This window comes from Myotis myotis, unplaced genomic scaffold (genome assembly GCF_014108235.1).
Source record: "Myotis myotis isolate mMyoMyo1 unplaced genomic scaffold, mMyoMyo1.p scaffold_m19_p_1, whole genome shotgun sequence".
Classification (NCBI taxonomy): domain Eukaryota; kingdom Metazoa; phylum Chordata; class Mammalia; order Chiroptera; family Vespertilionidae; genus Myotis; species Myotis myotis.
In genome coordinates this window covers 183,454,319-183,481,602 of record NW_023416313.1, presented here as the reverse complement: position 1 = coordinate 183,481,602, position 27,284 = coordinate 183,454,319, and the positions used below count along the sequence as shown (strand labels likewise).

Genomic DNA, 27,284 nt, shown 5'->3' with positions numbered 1-27,284 from the left:
TGTGTCTGAAGCCACTTCCCCATCTCGGACAAATGGGCCGCCGGCAGTGGTAAGTATAGCCAGCTGTTACGGTAGAACTGAGATGGTGTTCACTGCAAAACGATTTAATCTTTGAGGAATGTTTGAAAAGTTTTATAATAAAGTGTTGGGGGGAAAGCTATCTTTCTCACCCCAAAGCATTTTTAATGGATAAACATTTGATTATTGGCATTAAAGTTAGGAATTAGACGCCACTATTACCTAACACTTTCCTGGAGGAACTATCCCATGCAATCAGAAAAGGATACGAAAGCTATAAACATTATAAAGAGGTAACATTATCACTACTTGCAAACGGTAAGAGAGTATCCTTAGAAAACCTGAGAGAAAACACTGAAAAATTTGTGAATTTAGTAACATGGCAGCCTAAAAAATTAACATACAGAAACCACTGGCTTTCAAATATACAACCACCAAATAGAAGATATAATGGAAAATGGGCCCTATATATAATACCAACAAAAAATGCCAGAAGATCTATATGAATAAAACTTAGCACACTACAGCGGGCACAAAAGACTAGGACAAGTAACCAATGTTCATGGACAGTTTGATCCAACATCATAAGATTTTCTACTCTTAATTTAGTCTATGAATTTGACATAATCCCAATAAAAATAAGATTTTTTTTTGTATTCACATAAGCAGATTCTAAATACTAAAATAAACAGCAGGAAGAGGCAGTTCACCTTTGAGAAAAGATAATGATGAGTGATGAGTAGTTTATTGATATTTTTGTTTGTTTCTCTTTCTTTTTTAATTTTTTAGCATTATTGACATGAAAACATATTACAAAGCCTCAATAACACAGCATGGTGGTACTGATACATTAACAGAGATCAGCAGAAAAGAATGGACAGCCCATAAATAAACCCAAATACATACAGAAATGTAGAATGTGGCCAAGACTGCACCTCACATCCGTGGAGGAGAGATGGATTACTCACTTCAGCAGTATAAAGACAACTGGGTGGAAAGAATAAGTTGAACCTATACCTCATACTTTACTTCAAGATAAATTTCAAAAGGTATCAAAGATTTAAATATAAAAACAAAATTATAAAAGTACTGGGAGGCCTGTCAGAAAACTATTTGATAACCATGGAGAAGGCTTTTCTAACCATGGCCCAGATCCAGCAGCCATAAAAGAAAAGACTGGCAAATTAGAATTATTGACATTTAAAAGGAGAAAACTGCATTGAAAAAACCCTTTGAAAGGTGCATTTGCAAGTCATATCCCAAACAAACGGCTAACTTCCCTAATTCACAAAGAACTTATTAAACCAGTAAGAAAAGAACCAATGGCCCTACAGCAAAATGGATAAGGGATATGAAGAGACAATTCACACAAAAAGGAAATGAAAATACATTTTAAACCTATAAAGATATTTCAACCTCATTTTTAACAAAAATGCTACTTGAACCTACTCTGAAAAAGTTTCCCCACACATCATTTCAGCAGAAATTTTAAAGGTATGGTAACACCGCATTTTCAAGTGGGTAAGGAAGCAGGTACATTTATACTTTGCTGGTGAGAATGTAAATTGTTACAACCTCAATGGGAGACAATTTTGTCAGTATCTATCAACATTTCAAAAGCACATATTATGCCCTCCTTGTTTGAAATTAATAAGGTATATTTATCTCCAACAAAAGAGAGAGATCTTAGCTGTACAGCTCATCAAATTTTTACACATGTGTGCACGCATGTAACTTTCACCACAATCAAGATTCAGGACATTTCCATCACTCTAAAAGTGTCCCCACACACAAAATGCAACCATTACTCTGACTTCCATCACCACAGGTCAATTCTGCCTGTTCTCGTACTTGGCATAAGTGTAATCACACAGTAGGAACTATTTTGTGTTTGGCTTCTATTCAACATGTTTTAAAGACTCATCATGCTGCTTGGGTAGCGATAGTTATTCTTTTTTTTTAAAAACCTCACCCGAGGACATTTTTTTCGTGGATATTTAGAGAGAGTGAAAGAGAGGGAGGAAGGAGGGGGGGGAGAGAGAGAGAGAGCTACTGGTTGCCTCCCACACATGCCCCAACTAGTGCCTGGGACCAAACCTGCAACGGAGATACATGCCTTTGACCAGGAATCAAACCCTTCGGTCCATGGGCTGACGCACTAACCACTGAGCAACTGGCCAGGGCTCTACAGTTACTTTTTCACTGCGCTGTACTATTCCACTTTATGAATCTACCACAATCTGTTTATTCTGCTGAGGGATGTTTAGATTGTTTCTAGCCAGTGGCTTATGCATAAAACTGGCTATGAACATTCTCATACAAGTCTTTTTTTGTGGATACATATACCCACTTTTCTTCGTTATAAACTTATTTGTGGAATTGCTTGTCCTAATGTAGACATCTGTTTAACTTTATTACACATCTCAGAGCAGTTTTTCAAAGTGGCTGTGACATTTTACACTCCACCAGCAAAGTATGAGAGTTCCAGTTGCTCCTCATCCTCATCAACACTTGATATCGTTGGTCTTTCCAGTTGGGCCATTCTGGTGGGCGTACAGAATAACTCGTGCTGTTAATTTGCATTTTCCTAGTGAGTAATGATGGGCACAGCCTGTAGATAAACAAGTCACACAAAAAGGAAGTGCAAATAAGCCTTAAACATATAAAGAGATTTTCAGCCTCAGTCTTAATAAAAATGCTAACTGGGCCTACTTTGATGAAATGGCCCCTCTTCACTGGCTTCTTGGCCATTTGGACATCCACTGTTATGCAATGCCCATTTTAGTTTTGCCCTAATTTTTTAAAACACAGTGGTATGTTATGGATACCAGTCCTTTTTCAGCTATATGCATTGCAAATATTGCTCCCTTATCTATGGTTTGCCGTTTCTCTTTCTTAATGGTATATTTTGATGAGCAAAAGGTTTTATTTTGATGAAGTCCAATTATCAGTTGTTTTTATAATTATTGCTTTCTGCGTCCTATTAAACAATCTTTGCCTGTTACAATATCAGGAAGAAATTCTCGTGTGTGTGTGTGTGTGTGTGTGTGTGTGTGTGTGTGTGTTGTATCCTGGGAGGAAGCACATACCTCCTGAACCATCAATGCAACATTTAGAAATTTATTCTACAGATCTGTACCACAAGGCATGTCCCTAATTATTCTGTGTGGCACCGTGTGTGACAGTGAAAGTATGAAAGTCATCTAGATGCCCATCAGCAGGCTCTATCTATGGCTCAACAAAAGATGGTACATCCAAGCAGTGGAATATTGTGTCATGTAAGAATGGATGAGGAAACTTTCTGTATTTAATGTGGAAAGATCTCCAAGATATATAATTGCATGGAAAAAGGCAAGACACAGAGAGAACAATGGGCATAGTGTGCTGTCTTTGTGTATAAAAGAATATATATATATATATATATATATATATATATATATATATATAAAATTTCAGAAAAGACACTTGAGAAGCTGTTAACACTGGCTGCCTCCTGGTAGAGGAATTGAGTAACTGGAAGCTATGTGAAAGGCAGACTTTCAACTGTGTGTTCTTTGATTGCTTTGGAAGTTGAAACCATCTGAAGGTTTTACTATCTGGAAATAAATACTTATTTATAAATAGATGTTATTCTAAATGGGTAAGATTTTCCATATGTGGACATTGGTGAGATAGGGCAGTCCACAAGGGGGAAGAGCTGGAGCAAAAGTGTGGACAAGGGAAAGCGGACTGCAAAGCCGGTGTGCCTGGGGGCTTACGAGCCCTTCACAGACCTTTGCTCAGGGTCTCATCATGGCCTCGATGTCAATTCCAGGGGCTTTTGTTGTCCTGGGGGTAAGCCCTCATGGATGTCCTATAGTACTGAGTCCGCAGGGACGTGCCTGCCATTGTGTTGGGGACACTTCATCCACCCTGTGTCATTTAAACCTCATTCTGATCCCAAGGGGGCAGTCTTAGGATTGATGTCTATTGGACAGAAGAGGAAAGTGGAGCTCAGAGAGGTTAAGTAACTTGCCCAAAGTCACAGCAGCCTAACTGGTCCCAGGGCTGGCATCCTCCCCTCTCCAGAACACAGTTAAGACCAGGATGGGAAAAGGGAGGATGGGAAGAATTAAGCACCCAAGAGTAATCAACCAGGCACTTCTATGGCTTTTCCTGGGGCAGCCCCAGGTTGCTGTCTGGCCTTGGGCCCCATCAGCACCCCCTATCCGCCCCCTCCCACCGGCCGACTGCAGGAAGGAGGCACAGATGGCAGGCGAGGATGAGGCCCCCAGCCAGGCTCACCCAGCTGTCACGTTGGAGAGCACCGTACATCTCCTCCTCCTGCCTTGAACAATTGGGAGCCAGCCAGCCTGGCCCCAGCTGTTCCCTCTCCCTGGCCCAGGGCTCCTGCCAACCCACACTTCGGAGGCCTTTGTCTCTGGTGGAGGAGAAACACAGACTCGCTGCACATCAGAGCTGGACAAGACCTCAGAGGACACCGGGTCCCACACCACCTCTTACAGATGGGGAAACTGGGCCCAGAAAAGCCAAGGGACCTGCCCAGGTCACCAAGAACCAAGCGGAGAAGTGGGGCTTCCTCACTCCCAGTAAAGCTTGGGATTTGGGGGCACCCCACAGGGTGAGGGGTGCTCAGGCAGGCTGCATTACCCCCTTCCCACCGAGCTTCAGCCAGGGCAGTTCTGTTTGTCCTGATTTTATACAAAGACCTTCCTTCTGCGAAGTCACAGTAGCCTAACTGCTTATGTCTCAGAGGTCTGCCTTTAACCTGGGCCTGCAGACCCTTTAGCAGGTCTGTGAGCTGGGGTCACAGGAAAACTGCATTTAAATTTTTTCTAGTCGCTAACTAAATTTTAATATTACGATTAGCTGAACCTATAACTTTTCCATCAATAGACAAGACCGATATTTTCAGCTCACATTACCCTGGTACCACGATCTCAAAAACTGTCCACACTCCTCGTTGCTTTGAAAGCACAGGACTTGTCAGGTCCTCCGCTTGATCGTGCCATTTAATGTATCACCGTAAAGGCACGCATGCTACGATATTATAATTCTGGCGTGCATTTTGATAACTCTATTTCAATATAATTGGTCCCTTTGTTATCTTATTTATTCTATTTTATGGACTTAAAAACTTTACTCTGGGAAGAAGTCCGTGGGCTTTTCCAGACAGCCCAGGGGCCCATGCACCCCTCCCAGGTTAAGGACCTGTCTCATTTGGACAAAATGATCCAGTGTTAAGCACTAAAGCTTGAAAACATTTACACCAAATCTGAACCTCCTAAGACGGATAAGATTGAGGCTGAACTCCCTCCACAGAAAGAAGTGATGGGGGTTGGGTGTGCGGGGGGGGGAGATAATAGGGGGAGTAGGGAGGAGGCACTGGTGCCCAAGGTGAGGAGCCGTGTGCATGCTCTGTACCAGGCACCTCCCGTGCTTTAACATGTCACTGAATCCTCAGAACAGTCTTGGGGTTGGGACTAGCATTTCTCCCGTCTTGCAGGTGAGGAAGCGGAGGCACACAGCAGTTAGGTAACTTGCCCAAAGCACATGGCCAATAAATGGTGGAGCTGGGATTAGAATTCAAACTGACTGACCCCAGGCCCTTTGTGCCCCATCACTGGGCAGCCTGCCTCCCTGTCTGGGGAGATGGGAGTCTCTTATGGAACGTCCCTAAGGTGTTGCTGCTGCCTGGGTGCTTCTCTTTCGGGGGCTGGTGGCGGGGGTGGGGGAGGGGGTGGGGGGATAGGATTCTGAAGGGGTTGTTGCCCCGGCTGACTGTCAGACACATGGGGCACGAACTAGCTGTGCGGCCTTGACTAAGTCTCTTGCCCTCTCTGGGCTTCAGTGTCTCCATCTTTAAAAGGCAGCATTCTAAGCACTGCCGTCCCGGCCTTCCCCCTCTGGTGTTTACCTGCGGGAAAACCCACTTAAAGACTTAGGTTGCTTAGCAACTGAAATCAAGGTCTTGGCTGAGTGGAATGGAAAGGGGGGAGGACAGGTTAGCACCAAGCCTTGCTGATGCCACACAGCCCTCTCTGTTTTGAGAGGCTGTGAGTGCTGTGGCCTCCCCCCCTCCCCCCCTCCGTCAAGGTGACCTGGCCCTTTAAGAGCCTTGGGATGGGGTTGAGGTCAGGGACATGTGGAAGGGCATCCTGAAAAGTCAGGCCTGGAGTTCTCAGGCAAGGCAAACACACTCATCGTTCTGGAAGCTGCCGTGGGACAGGTCAGTTCGTAGGGGTCTTAGCCAAGGCCTCAGGGCCCCATTGGCACCCCTGGGAGATGTTATTTCAAGCCAGTCACCTTAGCTCCACTTGCCACCACCCCCCCTCCGCTCCCCCCCCCCCCCCATATCACTTTTGCTGGTGTTGGGAGTCCAGGGACACAGGAGGAGGGAGCTTCTAAAGCTGTGGCCTCGGGCCTGATGGGACAGGCGAGTCCCCCGAGGGTGTGAGGCTGGAGGCCCAGTGGGAACAGATCTCCCTGCGGCCTGGAATCCACTCTTAGCAACACATTCCTGTGGGTCTCAAGAGTTTGGTTTCCTTAAATCTGACCTTGACCTTAAACGAATGCAAATCCCTTTAAAGGGAAGCCACCATGATTACCAACACCTTAGTAGGTCTGATTTTTGGACCCTGAGAAGTGGCCCAGTGCAAGGATTTCTGGGAAGGGCACGAGGGTGTCCAGGCATGCGGTGCCACCTTGGATAAACACTTCTCTCTGGGGCCAGGATTGCTCATGGGTACCCACGGGAAGGTGTGATTGCTGGAGCCTCCGGATCTGGCAATTGTGCCCGTGTAGACGGAACTGGGGCCCCGGGGAGGTGGGCATGGACTGTGGGGCTTGTGTAGCTTCAGGCCAGCTCTGCACAGAGCCTCAAACTCATGCCCTCACAACCGGCCTGTGCTTCGGCTCAGCCACGTAGATTCCAGAAAGCTCCTGCCCCTAACATCCAGCACCTCCTTCCCTCCAGGAACTGGGAGCTTGTTCTAATAGCTATGATAATAGAAATAAAAGCACTATAGCCTTTATTGAGCACTTGCTTTATACCAAACACTCGGGTGAAACTTTCCATGCTTGATCTCATTTAGGCCAGATAAGCAAGCAGGCTACCTCGGCGGTGCATGACCCAGCAGCAAAGCGGGTCGAGCCCTCCCCCTCCAACTCCTCTTTCCTCCAGGACTCAGCCTGGTACAGTTCCATCAGGCATGCTCTGAGGATACACTTATCACCATCACCACTTGCTTTCAGCACAAATGACTCGGCCATGGGTGCCTCCCCTGTAGGCAGGGTGGGCTCACTGCTGGGAAGCTCATGGGCAGTACTGGGCAATGGAGACAGCAGTAAGGAGGCCAAAAAGAAGCCTCTCCTTGCGGGCTGCAGGTGGGGAAGCCCACAGGCTATTTCTGGGCCTTCATGGACAAGAAAGGGGAGGGGAGGGGAAAGCCGTTGGCGTCATAGCTCCTACTGACTGAGGACGCACTGTATTTAATCATCTCGGCCCCCTAAGAAACAGGTACCGCTGTTACTTTAGAAATGGGAGAGTGAGGCACAGAGAGGTTCCATGCCCAGGGGTTCACAGCTAATGTGTGGGAGGCTCCAGGCCTCAGAAGAAAATGGAGAGCAGACCAAGCCAACTGCCAAATTGGTTTGGGTCCAGGCCGGTGCCCATGGGCAGAGTCAGGGCCCCCAGCCCGAGTTCGCAGAGCCCTAGTGACCCAGCCCTATTTTCCCAGCCTCCCTGGCTCTGCAGGGAATCAGAGGAGTGACGCTAAGGAGCAGGAGTGGAGGCCCTGCCCCGAGGCAGAGGGGTGGATTCCTTGACCCCCCAGCGTACCCACCAGCCCGGCTGCAGCCCTGGTTCCTCCCTGGACCTCAAATCCAGATAACACCCATCCCATAACCTTGAAATAAAGGAAGGAAGCCACATTTTCCCTGCTGCTGAAGGCCTTGCCTTCACTTTTCTCAAAAGCAAGCAGTCATTCTTCCAAAAAAGGGAAAGCACAAAGCAAGGCTGTCAATCTCGGGCCTCAGGCAAATGGTATAAAGTTGCGACTTCTCTCCCTCCCCCTTTCCCAAAGTCACTTACTGTACATTTGGGCTGTCACAGCCTTTGAGATGCAAATCACAGCAAGCAGAAGGCAGCTTGAAGAACAAAGAACCATTGAGGAAAGATCAGAAAAATGAATTTGGAAAGGCTCCCTGAATTCCCCCAGGAGAAGGGGAGTCATATCCACAGAGGGGAGCAGTGATGAAGATTTGGGGCTATTTTATGGGGCAGTTGCTATTTTCTTGGGTCCTCAGTGCCTGGCCTGTGCCGAGTGCCCAGTCCAAGTCCCAGGACTAAAGGAATGATGCTCTCTTGTCTGGTCCCCTACTCCAGGACACCTCTCTCCACCTCCCCTTGCCCACAGAAATTGCTGCGTCAGTCCTTCAGAGAGGAAGTGTCCCCTAGCGCCTAGGAAGTGCCTGCTCTCCTGGCTTCCAGCGCAGAGGGACACATGTGGCACATCAGAGGGGCTCATAGAGTATTGGTGGGATTCACGTTCAAGGAAACCCTTGGAGACATGCAAATGGCCGTAAGAGTAACACAAGGCACATCTGTAGACATGCCTCTCCCTCCCTCTGTCAGGCGGCAGGCGTGTGGCTGGGAGAGCCCTGGGTTGAAATTCTGCCATCTGTGTGCCGTGGAGATTTGACTTCTCCAAATCCCTGTTTCTTCATCTGTGAAATGGGGAGAGTAACGGTACTTTCATCATGGGACTTGAGGTGAGATTCAAAGACAGCAGATGTGTTGGGCCCTCAACAGCTCCCTAGGTGATTCTACAGCCACGGCTGAGGACTCCTGGGAGGACCCAGACTCCCGACGTGCAAGCCAGGCTTCTCTCTCTCCTAGCAGGTGCCAGGTAGGGGACCAGGGAGCGGTCTTCAGCCATCCTCTCAGGCAGTGGAGCTTGGGCATGCAAGGCCGTGCTTCCAGCTTCGGGCTTCTTGGGCCTGGACCGGGCAGCCCTGGTGGAGGGTGGCGGAAAGGCCGGTGCACCTGGGGAGGCCCAAGTGGTTAATCAGGCCTGGGCAGCGCGCCGGGTCTCTGGAATATTCATAAGGCCCCTCCAGCTGTGCCAGGCAGTCAGGGTGCTGATTGCTCCCCCATCTGCAGCTTAACATTCCACTCCAGAGAGGAGAGAGCTGGCGGCGGAATACTAACGAGGGAAAACCAGGCTCTGGCCCGCACAACAGCAGCCCGAACAGGAGTCCGGGAGGACAAACCCACTGCTCCGAGCTCTGCCAGCCAGAACTTCTCCTTCACCAGCGACGTGGGCCGTGGAAAGAGTGGTGGGAGCTGATTTCAGGGCCAGCTCCTGCACTGACCAACTGTATGTCCATCTCTGTAGCCTCAGTTTCCCCACCTGTAAAATGGGGATGGTTCTGCCTACCACCCGAGAGGATTGACGAAGACAGAGTTTGTTGGGCCTGAGCGCTGCACAAAGGCAAGGCATCACCATTGTCTGGGGTTGCTGTGGACAGGGCTTCCTACCCTGGAGAATAGTTTTTACTCACAACAAGGGACGGGGAACAAAGGGAGAAGCCTCTCTCCGAAGGCTCAGGAATTTTGGGGTCCCTGGCTCATACTGGTCTCATCTGGCCCAAACCTCTAGAGAAGCAAGGAAGGAATGAGGACACTGACAGCAGAAGGAAAAGGATTCGGAAAAGATCGACAACAACAGACAATGTTCCGTGGCCTTTTGGTTGCTCGGGACAACAGTCTGGAGCCATCACGGGGACAATGCGCGGAGGGGCAGTGTGCCACGTGAGTTCACAGCTCCTAGTTAACGCTGCAAGCGATGATTAGGGTTCATCGAGAAAGGCCCACACCTCTTCTGTGTTTGTATTGAATAGCACAGGAAACTGGTTTTTTAGAGGGATTTCTATCAAACTGAGGGAAAAACCTGGAGCTAAAATAATATCACCTCCTTCCCAGAAAATCGAGCAGCGTGAAACAGCTCATCTCTGCTGAGATAATGAGATGTTCCTGAATGCAGCATTATTGCTGTTGTTTATTAGCCCTGCCTCCCCACACCCAGCAGCCAGGCTCTTGCCCGCAGGCCCAGCTCCGACCACAGGGGGCAGGAGACTGACAGCCTTGGTCCAGGCAGCAGGGGAAGGGGAGTTGGCCCTGATTCCGAAGCAGCCCCTCTTTGTGGGGTGGGACCTTGCTCCACAGAATCTGGGGTCCTGGCTCAAAGGAAAAGAACCACTCAGATCTAGAAGCTGCCTCATCCTCCCAGCCAGCCATCACCCCACCCGCACCCACTGCCCTCACTATGAAGTAAGTTTGCATTTTCTCCACGAAATGTTACTCTGGGAGAGAACATTTGCAACACACATAAGGAGTGATGAACGGAGCCAGCTTTGAGCTGTGTGATCCCGAAACCTCCGGGGTCCTCCTTCACACCAGCAAACTGCTTTTATTAGATCTCCACCCCCGCCTTAAAGTACAAAACATTAAGTGTTCATCTAAGAAAAATTTAGAAAATATTGTTATGGAAAACAAAGACAATAAAAGAGCACTCACGCTCCCAATACTCAAAGACAGCTACTTTTAATATTAGGTGTATATTCTCCCAGAATTTTTCAGACCGGTAGATGGATACATAGACATTTTAAAATGGGATATTTCAAGCATTTTACTTTTTTTTACCCTCAAAGTCTAGTCTGGGGCCTCTGGGATTGCCAGGCCTTTTTCGGGGCGTCTGCTGGGTTAACTACTTGCAGGACATGAGCTGCCTTTTCACTCTGCTCTCAGGAGCGCACAGTGGGGTCTTCCAGAGGCTGCCTGATGTGTGATGTCACCACAGGCGAATGCAGAAGTGCATATGCAAATCCTGCTGGTCTCTCAGACTATTTAAGAGATTTGCAAACATGTAAAACAATGCCATTCTTCTCATTAATTTGTTTTTGTTTTGGAAAATATATTTCCCTCAGAAAGATAAGTGTGTTTTTTTGGAGAGCATGAAATGGTTTTATTGCTGTTATTTTAAGTAAATTAACATACATATTTTTGAAGTTCCTTTGTCTTTATTTTAAATATTGATAGATATAGGGCCCCTAGAAGCAGAAGCTGTTGGGGGTCTGCAATAATTTTTAAGAGAGCCGGGTGATTCCGAGGCTGAACCCTTGAGAAGGACTGCCCTACAGCATCAGCTTCGATGACTGCATGGCGTCCTGTGTGGCTGCCCCTGATCTGTTCATTTCCTTATGGACGAACCTGCAGGTTGTCTCCAATTTTCACTGTTATAAAAGTGCTGCACAGATCGTGGAGCACTTCGTAAGGTGAAAAGTTCATGAAAGGAGAGAAAACAACAGAACCAACTGGCAGCGTGAGCCAGCACTCTCAGCCCACTATTAATCAAATTACACAAGACGTATCCGAGAGCGTGAACAAATAAAGCTGAAAGCTCTGTGTACACTGACCACATATGTATGCGTACAGATACCATGTATATTTCTATAGAGGAAGAAATACTCTGTAAAGAGTACTTTCTCTTCCGCTGTTCATGGAGAGTTTACAAAATCTGATCATATGCTAGACCAGTGCTACTGACAGTATAAAACTGGTACTATTACCAGAAACGGAGCAGAAGAATTTAGAAACTTTCATGCAATTTGAGAGAGGAGTTTTATTTTTGTTGGAAATAATAAAAAGTTAGTGATTTTTTTTAAAAAAAAATGTCAAGTACTAAAAAATGCTACAAACATTACTGGGAACTATTTCTGAGGGATGGATTCCTAGAAGTGGAATTGCTGGGCCAGTGACATACGCCTTTAAATGTTAATTGGTATTGCCAAGTTGTTTCCATTTACCTCTTACCATGTAATACACCAAGAGTGCCTTTGAGTCCCTGCTCTCTCACAACCCTGGCAATACCAATGACTATTGCTCTTTTAAATATTTTTCTATTTAGTAGGTTAAAAGATATATTTTGTCTTTGGAGAATTGCTTATTTATATCCTCAACCCATTTTCTATTAGGCTCTTTTTCTTATTGATTTCTCTGGAACCCTTATATATTCTGGACACGAATCTTTTGTCTATTATGTAGTTTAACTATTGTACTCCATTGTGTGGTTTGTCTCTAATTTTGCTTACATGAATCATTGTAGTACAGAAACTTTACCTTTTTAACAAATTATTCTACTCTATTCATCATTTCCTTTATGGCTTGGGGATGCGTGTCTTGCCTTAGAAAGTCTTTCCTCATTGTATGATATTTAAAATGCTCTCCATTTTCCTTCAACATACTTGCAGCTTTTCCTTTTCTTTAAATGCTCAATCCATCTGGAAATAACGTTTTGTTATAATGTGAGGCACTGGCTGTTGACCTTAGCGAGCCATCAAGTGGAGTATGGCCGGGGGCCGGCAATGCCCTTGAGCCCCGTACTAATGTTGCTGGGGACCTGCAGGCTGGGGCTGAGCTAGTCCCTGAGGGAGACAGATATGTGAGCCCATCTGGTTTGGGAGGGAGGCAAGCTGCATTTCAGAGTCCTTTAGAATGTGTGAGAGCCACTGAGGACATCTGCAAAGTTGAGGAGCAGAGCTGATGATTCTCCTAAGAAAGCAGCAAAACATCTTAAACGTGCCGTGTGGTTCACAAGTTTTCATGTCCATTATCCCACTCCATGCCAACATCTCGGGTGTAGGGGGAGGAGAATCTAGGATCCCCATTGCGCCATCACAGAAAAACAGTGCAGAGAGGGTAAGCGACAAGCCCGAGGTCAGTCATACAGCCGGCAAGTGGCAGAGCCCAACTAGAACCCAGACCTCCTGCTGCCAAGCCCATTGCCCCTCGGACCCATCCGTGCCTGGGGCTCTGTCCTCAGTCCCTGTAGCTGCCCCTTTTGGAAGAAGCGAGGATCTGGCCGTCTCTCCCAGATCCGGGCTCCCCCACCATGGGTAGGAGAGGCTGCAAAGAGCCGGCCTCCCCACCAGCTGACGTGGATTGCAAGAACCCAGGTTCCTCGTGGCCCCCCTCCCCTGAGCAGTTTGGCGAAAGTGGGAGTGGAGATGAGTCAGGCCCGGAAGGGAGAGCTCAGCCAGAAACAAGCAGGACTGACAGCGAGCACTTTTTCTGAGGCATGTGACCTCCCCCGGGCCTTTGGGGACTCTGCCTGGATGGCAGAGCTGCAAAATCTAGGCTTTGACAATTAATTAGCTATATTCACAAAGGCAGCCACGGGGGGTGGGGGGGGGGTACCTGTAGATGGAAGGTAGGGGATGAGGGAGAAGGGAAATGACAGCCAGCCTGACAGTGGAGAGCTCACATTGGTTTTTTTGTTGTTTTTTAAATATATTTTTATTGATTTTTTTACAGAGAGGAAGGGAGAGGGATAGAGAGTTAGAAACATCGATGAGAGAGAAACATCTATCAGCTGCCTCCTGCACACCCCCCACTGGGGATGTGCCCACAACCAAGGTACATGCCCTTGGCCGGAATCGAACCTGGGACCCTTCAGTCTGTAGGCCAACGCTCTATCCACTGAGCCAAACCGGTTAGGTCTCACATTGGTTTTGTTTGTTTAAGTTGGCTGTTTTTTGTAGATGCCCAATGTGCCCATGGCTGAGTCTTCCTCCCGGCTCCAAATCCAGGACACAGAATGGGAGAGCTGGACCTGCTCTTGGAGATCAGATGGTCCAACCCCTCAGTTTAATGAGAACCCCAAGCACCCCAAGGAAAGTGACTTGTCCACGTGCACACCTTTGGGGAGGTTCTGGGAAAGACCTCAGGTCTCCTGGACCCCAGCCTGCATTTGTTCTGGTGAATCTCAGGAGTACTGGGAAGGCACAAACACTGGACACATGATGAGGAAGTAACAGGTGGTTGGGGGGAGGGGGCGGTGCAGAGAGAAATAGGGGCAACCGCCCAACAGTGATCAGAGGGGCTTCCCTCTGCCCTGGGCTGCAGCCGGGCACCTACCTGCTCCAGGGGGATGACGAGGAAGGAGCCTCCTCCCGAGCTCTCCGTGACGATGGCCAGGAAGCGGGCGTTGACGGCACAGAAGTGGTTATCGTGCACATTCTTGGTGATGGGGATCCCATCGAAGCAGTGCTCCCGGTTGGCCACCTTCCCGTACACGTTCCGGAACTTGGAGCTTCGGTACTGCGGACGCCAGGACATCTGTGAGGGGCCAGGACAGACAAGGGTCAGGCTGGTCACTGCTCCCCGAAGGCTCTTGGCCAGACACCGGGGGACAGAAGCTGCTTCCCAGGGATGCAGGGGGCCCAGCCCTGGTGCTGCCCTCAGGACCAGGGAGAGGGGAAGGACTCTCCCAGGATTGTACGCCGGACCCTGTGCTAGAGGACTTACTTTTTAAATAAAGAAGTACAGGAGCGAAGACGGGGTGAGGGTATTCACACATTCCCTGCTGTCAGTACACACACTCATCCCATCTGCCAGAAAGGATGTAGCTCGTGTCCTTTCTCTTTGATGTGATGGAGCAGCCCATCCACCCAACAACCGGCATGCGCTGCCTCCCGTGTGCCAGAAACTGCTCATTCAGCACAGGAGGTGCCGGCTGGGGAGGCTGGGCGCTCACAGAGAGAACGCTGCTGACGGCAAGCGGCCCCTCTATGTGAACAGAGGCAAACAGCCACCCATTATCATCTCCGCCTCTGATTCTCTCAGGCTTCTAACCCACAAGTGCACCCTCAGAAATAGTTTAGTCCCATTTGCCATCATCACTGTCACCGCCAGGCACAGACGGGTGAAGCGACCTGTCCAAGGTTACCCGCTAAGGAGTCGGACCATGAACACAGCTCTCCTGGCTGGAAACCGGAGACTTCCTGCTACGGCAGGTTGCGATGGATGATTTCGCTGAGCCTCCCTCCATGTTATTTGTTAGAAATGCGGATTCCTGGGTCCCAGTCCAGACCTACTGAACTCAATATTTGGAGGATGGAGCCCAGAAATGACCATGTTCATCAGCTCCCGACCCTGCAGTGAGATGGAAGTCTAGGAGCCCCTGTTCTAGAGAGAGGAGTGGTGCTCCTCACACCTCTCGGCCCACCATCCATGACACAGGCTCCAACCAACCGACCAACGTCAACCAGCCAGCTGGTTCCCACGGCACGCCTGTCCCGTGCTGCGCGAAAGTGGTTGGGTGAGGACCCTGTGGGCTTCCCGCAATGGAGTCCAGCTTCACCTTAGGATGGCGCCCCCTATGGGGAACCCTACAAATGGACGCCGTCACAGGTGAACCCCTGGCAGGTACATATCCAAGCAGGATGAGCCACAAGTGAGGACCCAGCCCGGGGCCTGACGGGCAGCAGGAGCTCAATAAATGCCCTGTAAGAGGAACACGCTTCTGGCCTGGCTTTGCCCTTGTCCATCGCCTCCCCTTCCTGCCAAACCTCCCGATGCGCCCCGAGCCTCTCACCGTGAAAGGACTGAAAAGGAAGACTCACTTCTTCACAGGAAGTTCCCAGGGAGAGGAGGACAAAAGGAAACGCAGCCACAGAACCGGGAAGCCAGCTCTGGGAATCTGACTGACGACAAAACTTTGCATTTGATTCAAATAAAGCCAGGAGCTCAGCCACAGATGCTCATTTCCTGGAGGAAGGCGTTCAGAGCCAATGCGGGGAGCCTCCTCACCTTTCCTCCCACTCTCCTCCACTCCCCCAGGTCCCCCTACCTGCCAGCCTCTGCCCCCGCTGCAGCCCACTGCTGCCTGCCTCTCTCCACCCCCCCAGGTCCCCCTACCTGCCAGCCTCTGCCCCCACTGCAGCCCACTGCTGCCTGCCTCTCTCCACTCCCCCAGGTCCCCCTACCTGCCAGCCTCTGCCCCCGCTGCAGCCCACTGCTGCCTGCCTCTCTCCACCCCCCCAGGTCCCCCTACCTGCCAGCCTCTGCCCCCGCTGCAGCCCACTGCTGCCTGCCTCTCTCCACCCCCCCAGGTCCCCCTACCTGCCAGCCTCTGCCCCCGCTGCAGCCCACTGCTGCCTGCCTCTCCTCCCTGCAGACGCCTCCCCAAGACCACGCAGGACAAGTCCTGCTGTGAGGCAAGCGGCCTGCTGGTCACTCCTGGCTGCGTGGGCTCAGGCAGGCCCCTTCCACTCTTGTATCTGACTCCACATCAGGATTATATCAGCGCTTCCCAGAGTGGAGTCTCGGGGGGTCCCTACAGTTCCTTTACATAGTACAGAGATGAGAGGTTTTTTCAAAAATATGTTTTTATTGATTTTTTTAGAGAGAAGAAGGGAGAGGGATAGAGATATAGAAACATCGATGAGAGAGATACATCATCCATTGGCTGCCTCCTGCACGCCCCCCACAGGGCATCAAGCCTGAACCCAAGCATGTGTCCTGACTGGGAATTGAACCCGTGGCCTCCTGGTTCCTGGCTCGACACTCAACCTCTGAGCTACACCGGCGGGGCCAGAGGTGAAGTTTTAAATTATAGTCGTTACGTGTTTATTTTAACTTGCATTAAAAAAATATAACTTGCATGCCAAATCCATGATTTCACAGATACCATTATTAATGAGGCTAAGTTAAAAAATAATGAATCAATTCAAAGAAAAAAAAACAGTGTGAAAACTATAATCTGGATAGAACATGGTCTTAGCAAAAATTCAATCTGATCTGGAAGTGCTGGAAATCGCTCCGTCTCTTCCAAGTAGAACAAGCTAGATCCTAGAGTTCCCATGGAAGAGAACGGAGGTGGCGATCTTGCTCATTTCAACATCTCGTTGCTTGCTGGTGCAGCTCTGCCCTGGCATGCCTTTGCCCCCTCTTCTCTGCCCAGCCCACCCATAGCCTTCCCAACTCACCCTGACTCCACCACCCAGAGCAAACCCCTCAGAACCCCTGGACAGCTAGCACCTCTCCGTCAGCTCCGAGTCCAGACCTGTCACAGGCTCTCTCGGCCCGAGGGCCGGTCTCAGCTCTGCGATGGCAGGCAGTGACACCACGGCGTCTGAGCAACATTGAAAACTGTTCTGTGCTTTTCCTGGGCAGCCCCGGTGGGTCTGGTTGCCGTGGGGAAACCTGCTGGGCACTGGGCCTCATGACAGGCTGAGCCCCTCCTGGAAGGGAATGAGCCTGGTGGGGAGACGGGCGCGAGCAGGTCAGCCTCCACCAGAAGGTGAGGCTCAGGGAGCCGCTTCATAGCCGAGTGTGGTGAGCAGGACCGAGAGCTCTTTCTCCACCCCGAGCACAGCCCATGGCAGCGGGGCACTGGGACGGGCGAACAGGCCTGTTTCTAACGGGCCCAGCTCTGTGCTGCCCCAGTGCTGACCTCATTGCAGGGTCTATGGGTGGTGGTGGGAGGGAGGGTAAAAGCACCAGACTGAGCTCTAGATGCAAGTGCCATCTCTGTTGCTGCCCAGCTGTGTGACCTGAGCAAGCACTTAACCTCTCCGTGCCACCTCCAGCTATAAAGGAGGCCAACAATCCCCACTGCCTGCAAGTGTGCGGACGAGCCAGTGCCAAGTTGCCGTGATGTGCACAGCACGGGCCTGGCACCCCTCTGGATGCTCACTTAATAAGGCTGAATAGGAGGCAGGAGAAGCCAGCTGGGAATTGTGTGGAGTACAGTCCCCCCCGTCCCCCCCCGCCAGTATCCATTCCAAACACTCCAGAGCCCTGCATGCTGAGCGGCCGGGTCTGTACCCAGCCCTCGGTCCCAGCCTGCATCCACCATGGCTGGGCCTCCTGGGAAATGTGTGATTCCAGAACCCCTGGGACAGGAGGGCTGGCCACAACCCTCCACACCACATGCAAATTTCCCTGGGGGGCGGGGGGAGCTTGCCCTAGACAGCCATCTCTGTGTCCCTTTGCCCATCTGACTTCACTTCCTCCGCCACCTCTCCTCTACCCTTCTCCTTCCTATCTTTTCCCTGTTCTTTCCATGTTGTCCCACTCCCTGCCCTTTCTTCCCTCTCTCTGCCATCTCCCTGGCTCCCCATTCCTGTGGGGAAAAGGCAAAGAGGCATTTGTGGCCAAGGCTCCCTGTGGGCACACTCACATTCTTCGTGAACACATTCATGTTGCCCCTCACAGCCCAGCCAGCAGTTCTGAGCTGGATGTTGCATCGGGGGTGGGGCGCAGAGCCCTCAGGCTGAGGGTGTGCACTCAGCTGGCATGTTCTTTAGTGAGTATGTCTCCTGGTGTGGGTCTACCCACCCAGCAGATTCTAGGATAATACAGGCTGCTTCCTGGGAAAAGTGGAGAGTGTCTTTCCAAGGGCTTTGTCCTCAGCAAGCCTGGCACTGGCCTCTCCCCATTGGCTGGTAGACTGGGCTGGATCTCCATAGAGATTCTCTGTGCTGGGCCTTTGGAAGGACTGATGGCTGGAGGCTGGGCCTTTGCTTATCAATGGTTTTTCCTCACTGAGCCTGCAGCTTCCCCCACAGGAACCCACAGCAGGTGCATGGCAGAGCCCCGAGGTACTCTGGGGTCCTGTAGATCTGCTTTCCATGCCACTCCTGCTAACCTTGGGGAAGACAGTTTGCCTCTCTGAGTATCAGGTGCTCCATTTCCAAAATGAGATCCATCATTTCTAACGTTGTGTGGTTGTTTGAAGAATAAAAATGAGATAATTTAGGTGCAAGGTCCCATTCAGGATGAATGATCACTGCTGCTCCTGCGGGCCCTTCTACCGAGAGGTGCCCCAGAAGCACCAACAGCATCATTCACAGACATTTGGTGGCAAACAAACTGTAGGGTTACAGAAATGAGAGATGCGGGGAGGTGGGAGGGGCCAGGGAGGGCTTCATGGAGGAGGGGTCCACCACCTGCTCTGAGGGAGCACCAGGCACTGCGCACACCCTGGTTAGTCTCATAACCCACCACCAGGGAACCACAGGGTGCTGGTCTAGGGTGGGAAACAGACTCAGCCAAGTTCAGCCAGCAAGCGCAGGGCTGATTTGAACCTGTTCTTTCTGACTCTGCAGTGCATACTGTTTGCTCCAACTTTTTATTTCAACATACACAATAGTTAAGAGAATGGTGCGATAACCACACGCCATCTAGGTGAATTATCATGTTGCCATACTTCTTTGTGTGTGTGTACTTCTTTTTTTCCTTTTCTTTTATGTCCTTTCCCAAAAGGACAATCTCCTAATTAGCACATCATGATTATCACATCTAAGAAAATTAACAATTCCTCGATACGATCTAATACCCAGCCCATATTCGAAACTCTCCAAAATGCCTTTTCCAGCTATTCCACATGTTGGACCCGGGTGGGGAGCCACATTGCTCCCATGTGCTCTCTCTTTTGCCTCCTTTAAATCTAGAACACTCCTATAATATTAAAAATACATATTTTAAAATGACATTGACTTTTTAATGACAGTAAGTCAATTCTAAAATGTTCCAGCAATTTGTCTCATGTTGCTTTATGGCATCTTCAAAATCATTCCTCTATTTCCCAGAAACTCCAGGAGTTGGGTGCAGAGCCTTGATTCAGTGCAGGTTGAAGACACTTGGTTATTCACCGGTTTTGCTGGGGGTGAGGCTGGGAGGTGGGGGCAGAGGAAATGTGCGCGCACACCCCTGGCAGGGCTAGACCGTGAGGGCTGGCGGACAGTGCCAAGGGTTGTTTGTTTTGGAGGGTGGTGGACAGAGGCTAGAAGACCTGGGAGGCCAGACCAGCTCCTGGCACAGAAGTGGCCAAAGAGGGGCCTTGGCAGGGAGGTTTGACCTTCCCACCGTGTTTACTAAGGGGCTGACTTCACTCTGAGGTCAGACGCCTGGGTGCGCAGGCAGGGAACAGAGGCTCCTCCTGACTCTGCGAGGGGGGAGGCCACGCTGAGGCCAGGACTAGAGGAGCTGCAAGGCCTCAGAGGGAAACAGAGGGAGCAACCAAGAGCTGACCCGACAATCTGGCCCTTTGCCCTTTGCCCTTGCTCCCAAACCCAGCCCACATCCTGGTGGATTCCCCCAGCGAGTCAAGGGAGGCCAGAACACACTCTGAGCTTTTCAGGACAAAATTGAGACACATTTGAGCTTCCCAAAAGGGAGGACTTTGTTAATGGTCAGAGCTGCCTGAGATGGAAAAGGAAGCTGCCTCGATAGATAATGAGTTTCCCAGCCCTGGAGGGGCCACGATTCAGGGGGATGACCTCTCGTGAAGGGTAATGTGGAACAATGGGTGGATCTAGATGGCCTTCCAGCCCAGAGATCATAGCGCTCCTCTGCTTTATGCAAAACACGGTGCTGAGACAGAGAGGAGCATAGGGAGCTGAGGGCCCAGAAGGAGCCCTGGTTCTGCCCCCTGGCCAGGGACCAGCCTCTTCTGTAAAGCAGGGATCACAGTGCCTGCCCAGCTGGTTTGCTGTGACGCTGAATGACAACGGCCGTCACGGCAAGTGCTCTCTCCTCCTAGGGCATCCCGCAGAGCTGACGAACGCTCTGCCACTTCGTTTAAGCTGTGGATGTATGTTTTCTCTCTCCTGCTACTAGATGGTAAGTTTTCTGACCATCTGTCTCCTCCTGGCCCCTGTACAGCCCCATCCCACCCCGGGCCTGGTCCAGGACTCCTGTCTGGCAGGAGATGCCTAGTGACTCCGGTTAATACTCTCTCAGTCTGGCGGGAGGGCAAGAGCGAAGGTCAGGCCCCAGTGCCCGGGCCTTAGATGCTGTGGGTGCAGCCTCCCTCAGAACCTGCCCCGGCGGGGACTTCAGTTGAGGTTCTGAGTTTCCTTTTCAGGACGATGCTCCATCCCTTCCCCCAGGACAAGGGTCTGGTCCTGACCCTCCCCCCATGACCACCTCTGGGTCCAAGCCTTTCACTGAGTGTTTGTCCCTCTGGTCACGCAGTCCCATCTCCTCTGAACAACTTGTCACCAGGTCGCCAAGGCCTCTGCGTTCAGTACGGCTCTCAGGCTGGGGCTGATGGGTACCTCGTCGCCGACAGCACAGCATCAGCAGGGGGACAGGTGCCTGCGGAACTGCCCCCCACACCACTCACAGCTACAGCCACGACCCTCTCTAGACACCCCTTCATTCTCTTCCTCCCCCAGCTGACCAGTGGGCAGAACTGGGCAGATACTACAATCCCATTGAAAACATTTAGTATATATGTCACTAATTTGAAGCTCAGAGGGTTTGTAAGACTAGCCGAAAGTCCCAAGCTATGAAAGTTGCAGAGCCAAGACTTCAGCCAAGAACTTCTGACTCTTAGTCCACTGTTCTCCTCCTTCATCCTCACCCCCCCCCCCCCCCCCCCCACACACACACATTGTTCCATATAATACAGGGCAATACACAAAATTGTAAAAAAACAAAAAAACAAAAAACAGCAACAAAAAAAACCTGTACAGCCGGTGGGGTTTTGAGAGTCAGAAAGACTCCAAAGATTTCTATCTTGCCTCTGTCATTGGTTAGCTGTGTGACTTTAGGCTAGTTACTCAACCTGTCTGAGCATCAGTTTCTTTATCTGTAAAATGGGAACAATGTCACCCAGCTCACTGGATGCAATGGAGAAGCCGAATGCAAAGTGCCTGACAAGGTGTCTGGCACAGGGTGGGTACTTGCCATACACTAGTTCCACCTTCTCCCTTTTTCCTGGAAGGGAGAGGCTCTGACCTCAATTGAGTGTTTACTTGGGGAGGCCAGACTCTGCCAGGAGGAGGAGGGGGCTGGGCCAAGGGTCAGGGGAAGCAAGGGAGAGGCTCTGGCCTCCAGATGTGTGCAGCAGCTGCGCCCACTCCCTGGAGGCCTCTGCCCGGGCCCAGGGCCATCCTAGTCTCCCTCCAGGAGTGGGAGGGCCCGGAAGGAAGAAGTATTCATTTTGCAGCTGAATGGCCCTTGTAGCCCCTTAAGAAATGGAGGCTGGCTGTTCTCTCTTCTGAGATAATCACTATGTACACTCCACATGGAAGCAAATTGTATCCTGTCCTCTGATGCCGAAAACGATTTATTGTGGCCAGTGGCAGCGGGTGCAGTTTCTAGATGATGACGACTAAAATCCAGTCACTTAACTGGAACACAAAAATGTATGAGGGCAGTTTTTCCTTTTCTCTGGCTCAGGTGCGAGGGGAGCGCATGGCTGCATCCTCGGAGAGCTGTTCGCCGGGGGACCCAGGAGACCTGCCTCTATGAGAGCCACTCCCTGCCCATTTGCTGCCAGAGAAAGGCTGGCATTTTCCGTCCTGTTTGAGTCACTAACTGTGTGGCCTAGGACAAGTCACCTTCCTTCCTCAGGCTCAGTGTCCTCTTCCATGAATGCGGGTATCAGCCACCCTTGCGTCCTAGAATCCTTGGAGGACATGAGAACACAGGGCACAGATACTATTAGGACCTCTGCTGCATTCGCCCAGAACATTCCGGGTCCCTGAGCGAAAGTCAATCCCCTGACCCTCCTCCACCCCTGGGCCGGCTCTGCTTCCCCAAGCCCCGGTCTGGGCACACAGGAGGGACACAGAGCATGTTCCCAAATGAGGGAGCAGGGGTGAGTCACCCAGGGTCCCGAGGAGCTTGCCAGGCTGGGCAGGAATTACCTATGCCTCTCTTTCAGTTTCCTCCCGTATAGAACGAAGGGCTAAGGTCTTCTCCTTTTAGCAGGAGAACTCCTAAATGCAAAATGGGCAAAACCAGAGCTGTCTGTGTTCAAGTCAAGAAGGAAGCTGGGACTTCAAGCCATGGCCCTGGGACTGCACTGAGACACGCGATCTGAGAACCTCTGTGAGGAAAGAGGGCCAGCTCACCACTAACTCACCGTGGGCCTCAGGCACATCTCTCCTTCTCCTCCCACAGGAGGTGTTTGGCCCAGAAGGCCCACCACCATCTAGCTCTGCCATTCCATGGTCTGGCCCCGGACCCTGAGTTCTCACTGGTTTCCGGACCTTGGAGAAGACGTTGTAGCCATTCAAGAAATTCCCAGCACAGAGAAGGTAGACCACACATCTCTCTTAGATGCTCTCTGATTGCTGCGTCCCCTGGATTTGGGCCTCCAGGGATCCAGGAATCCCTTGAAGGTCTGCCTCTGAATTCTTTGACCCCTACAGCACAGCCGAGGGCAGCAGGGGCGCAGGACAGAGGGCTGGCTCACTGCCCCCGTCCCTCCGCCAGAGCTCACCACCCAGCAGCACAGGTGGTCAGGAGGGAAGGCTCTGCCGCCAAGGGACCTGCGTTTGCATCCTGGCTCCACATCACCCAGGCCCACCCGGAGGAGTCAACGAACCTCTCTGAGACTCAGTTCCCTTTATCTGTGACACGACCTTGTGAGGGGTTGTTCCCCCTCCTCACTTCCTTCAGGTCTTTTCTCTGAAGTGACCTCTCAAGAAGACCTTCCCCAAGCACATGTCATTATCAAGCTCACTACATATTGCACTTGCCTGGCTGGTGCCTTCTCCTCCACTAGACTGGCAGCTCCAGGAGGGCAGGGTTATGTCCCTTCCGTTCGCTGTGTATCAGCAGTGCCCACAACAGTCCTTGGCACACGGTCGCCACTCGAAGAGTGTGCCTGCCAGTGGGCCCAGGCAGTGGTGTGCTGGCAAATGGTTACCGCCCAGCTCTTGGCGGGAGGGGTGGGGGGCCCTGGCTTGCAGTGTCTGACAATTTCCAGGGTGAAAATATTCCCACCATGGCTGATTTCAAGGTACCAATGTGGCAGCACGGAATGTGTACTTGGGCTACGGTTAAACTGCAATGGAAACAGGACAGGAAAAGAGGTGGAAGCCATCAAGGCAGGCGGGCGGATTGACATTGGAGGCTACATAAACTGTGTGGTCTTTACCACTCCCCTCAGTACAGCATCCCCCAGGCCCTGGTCTGGTGACTGCCTCACTGGGCTACGCAGCGGAATCGTCTGAGGAGCATGTTGCAAATGCATGTAACTTCGGACACCAGAGTGTGAGAATATCTGCTCTAGCTTATGTGCCTAACAGGAGGCCAAAGCTGCACCATCCCATCTGCTAGCTACTAGTCACCGCGACTGTTTACATTCAGATTAATTAAAGTTACATCAAATTAAAAATTCAGTTCCTCTATGTTCTATATCTTGATAGAAGTATAGCTTACACAGGGGTATGCGTTTGTCAACATGGATGATATACTTAAGATCTCTGTGTTTCACTTTACGTAAACTGTATCTTAATAAGGTACTTTTTTAGAAAACAAAAAATAATTCAGTTCCTTAATCAGACTAACCACATTTCGAGTGCTTCCTAGCCGCACATGGCTGGTGGCTACCACATTCAACAGCACAGATTACAGATCATTTCCTTCACTGCAAAACAACTCCTGTTGGGCAGTGCTGGGAGAATAGCAATTAGCCCCCAAAGTCACAGCCTAGAAGAAAAGGATCAGACTGAACCCCTCCCCCCCGCTAGGAGTTCCTGGCTGGGAGGCACAGGGACCATGGAAGGTCATAATCTGTAGTCACCCCATGACTTTCTCTCCACCCTGAGCATGTGTTGGATGCCTGGGTTCCAGGCCAGCTCTCTGGCCAACACACAGAGCCTCCCGGGCAAGCCCCTCCGTCTTCTCAACCATGAAATGGGGATTCCTCCCCTCTGCCCAGCTCTGTCCTGCCTCCCTTATGCTCTCAGGGGAGGGGAGGGGTCAAAGTCCAGTGGGAATGCACATGAAATGAAGAAAGTCCAGTTGGAACATGGGATGACATCTGCAGACGGGAGGACACAGATCCTGCATCCATGGATGCTACATTCTGCCCGTCACCCAACGCAAGTCCAGCCAGACACGAAGTCTATTCCTGGAGTCGGCTTCCGTCCTGAATCCCCACAGCCTTCCTGTTCTGTGAGCAGGCTGGGCACGGGAGAGGAGGCTGCGGCCTCCTCTGCTCTGAGCTCTTCAGAAGAGCTTCCCGCCTCTCCCGCGATGGCCCCTGAGCTGGGAAGCCTTTCCTGAAGCCCCCAGAGTCAGCCCTGTCTCATCATCTCATCTGACCCTCTTCCCGGCTCATCACACTAACAACAGCAGCCAACATTTATGAAGTGCTTGTGCTTACGATGAGCCAAGCATTTCACATCCACTACATCCTGTAATCCTTATAATAACCCCATGGATCAGACACAACGATCCTCCCCCTGCAGCTGGGCTTGGCCAAAGTCACTTAGGTGGAGGAACGAGGGTCTGAACTCAGATCTGACCCAGCATCTCTGCTTCATGTGTTCCCCGCCGACCACACTGGATGCTCTTGAGGGCAGAGACTGGGTCTCATTCTTCTTCATCTTTCCAGGACCTCCCATTGGTCTTAATACAGTATTGATAAATATTCATTAAATACATGAATGAGTGAAGGAATAAGAGGACAGGAATAAGGAAGAGTGACTGTCTCTTCCCCTCAAAGCCTCCAAAGCCCCCTTGGTGCTCCCAGATCACAAACTTGTCCACAGATCACACACCTTGTCCACCCCTTACGGGATCTGCAGGATGAGATCCTACCTGGGTGGAAAGCCTGGGAAGGAAAGGCCTGCCCCCCTGAGAACCAAATTTTCCTACATGTGGTCCTGACACAAAAAGGCTTTCATGGAAGCACAGCCTGCCTGGGCAGCACAGGGCCCTGGGCCCCTAAAATCCAGCCTCTCCTTCCACAGACGGAGGCCCAGAAGAGGAAGTAACGTGTCCAAGGTCACACAGCAAGGTTGCCTAGAGGCCAAGACACACTGTGGGAAATGGGAGTGGGGGTAGGGAGGTGAGGGGTAGGACATGGTGTTGCCACACTACCTCTCTCAGCAGGCAGGCCATTGGGGTTTCTGGGTTGGGCAGGCCCCACCCAGGGAAGCACCCACTGTCCACCGGGGTTCTGAGTTCTATATTCCTCTGCCTATGGAGGGAGGAGTGGTAGAGTGCAAAGCACAGGCCCAGCAGATGGTTTCTATTTGCAGCCACGGAGCCCAGTCTTGCCAGACTCCTGACCTATTTTGAGGAACTGAGGGCCCCACTGGCTCAGGGATGGCCTCCTACTCACACCCCTTCACCCACAGCTTGGCAGAAGATCAGATGGATGGTTCAGGGCCAGCGGAGAGGGGGAGTAGAGGAGAAAAACCTTGGACAAGGAGGCTGGGTGGATGTCTGCAAGCTTGAACCCTGGGGAGGGAATTCTGTCTCAGAGTCTCCTGGGGTACTTGTGACATTCAGGTTCCTGGGCCCCACTTCCGGCCTGCAGGATCCCACTCTGGGAGTGGACTGAGGAATCCGCATTTCCACCAGGCTCCCGAGTGAACTGCCTGTGGACCGGCAGCACAGGCATTATCCGGGAGGGGGTTAGAAATGCAGAATCCTGGGTTCCACCTGGGACAGAGGCAGCATCCACAGTCTAATAAGATCCCCAGGAATGCAGGTTGTTAAAGCTGAGAAACTGCTCTCCTCCAGTGCGCCTCAAATTTGAAGGTGCAGCAGGAGAGCTGGGGAGCTAACACAGACCGCTGTGGGCGGGGCTGAGGATGTGCATGTCCAACAGTTGCCAGGAGAGGCTGAAGCCACTCCAGTCCCTGATCTGTCCTGCAAGGAGAGTTGTGCCCTCTGAAGCCCTATCTCTGTGACTTTCCTAAGTCATTTACCCTCTGAATCTCAGTTTCTCCATCTGTAAAATGGACATATAATTCTTACCTTTTCCCTAGGATAGTTGTGAGGCTCCAGTGTGTGTGAAAGTGCTTTGTGAACTACTACACAAATATTATGATATAAATCAATTTGATTAATCAATCAATTGAAAAGGACTTTAGGTGATCTCCTTTGACCTTGACGGTTGTCCTGCCTTTCAGCAGGTCAGTGGGAGAGCTGGGCCTAATGCAATCCTTGGGGGCTTTATCCTGCATTCCCAGACTGCCAAGCACAAGACCAGGCATGCGGTAAGCGCTCAATAAGGGCCAGTGGGGTTCAACCAAAGACTTCTGGTTCTCAGCCCGATTCTCTTCCCACTGCAGTCTCTCTTGGTTAGGTAAGGCTAAGCAACTTTTAAAAAAAAAATTATTTGATAGTTGAGTCAAAAGGTCGAGTTGAGTAGATGCCAGGCATAGCTGCCATCCCCAAGGCTCCTCACCAGGAAATGCCCACCCTGACTTAGAGTTCCTGGCTCAGCCCTGACACACGGGGGTGCCCTCATTGCAATGGTCCCTTCTAAGTATTGTTTCCTGTAGCCAGGAGACCCTCAGACCACCATCCCATAGACCAGGACTTTGGGTCCGTCACCTGGCAATGCAGAAAGAAGACAGGCTGATAAACTGTCCCTGGGGGAATGGGGAAACTTGGCTTGGGCCTTTCCCTTGCCAAGATATACCATATTTTTCCATGT

The 27,284-nt window shown here is 50.9% G+C and overlaps 1 protein-coding gene across 1 annotated transcript in view; it reads right to left on the bottom strand.

The window, feature by feature from the left end:
* The window catches only part of CORO2B (coronin 2B), a 133,977-nt gene that overhangs the window by 51,897 nt on the left and 54,796 nt on the right, over nucleotides 1-27,284 (bottom strand). Inside the window, exon 2 of the mRNA XM_036305910.1 lies at nucleotides 13,997-14,197. Coding sequence (XP_036161803.1) covers nucleotides 13,997-14,197 — 201 coding nt within the window. The remainder of the gene's footprint in view (nucleotides 1-13,996; nucleotides 14,198-27,284) is intronic.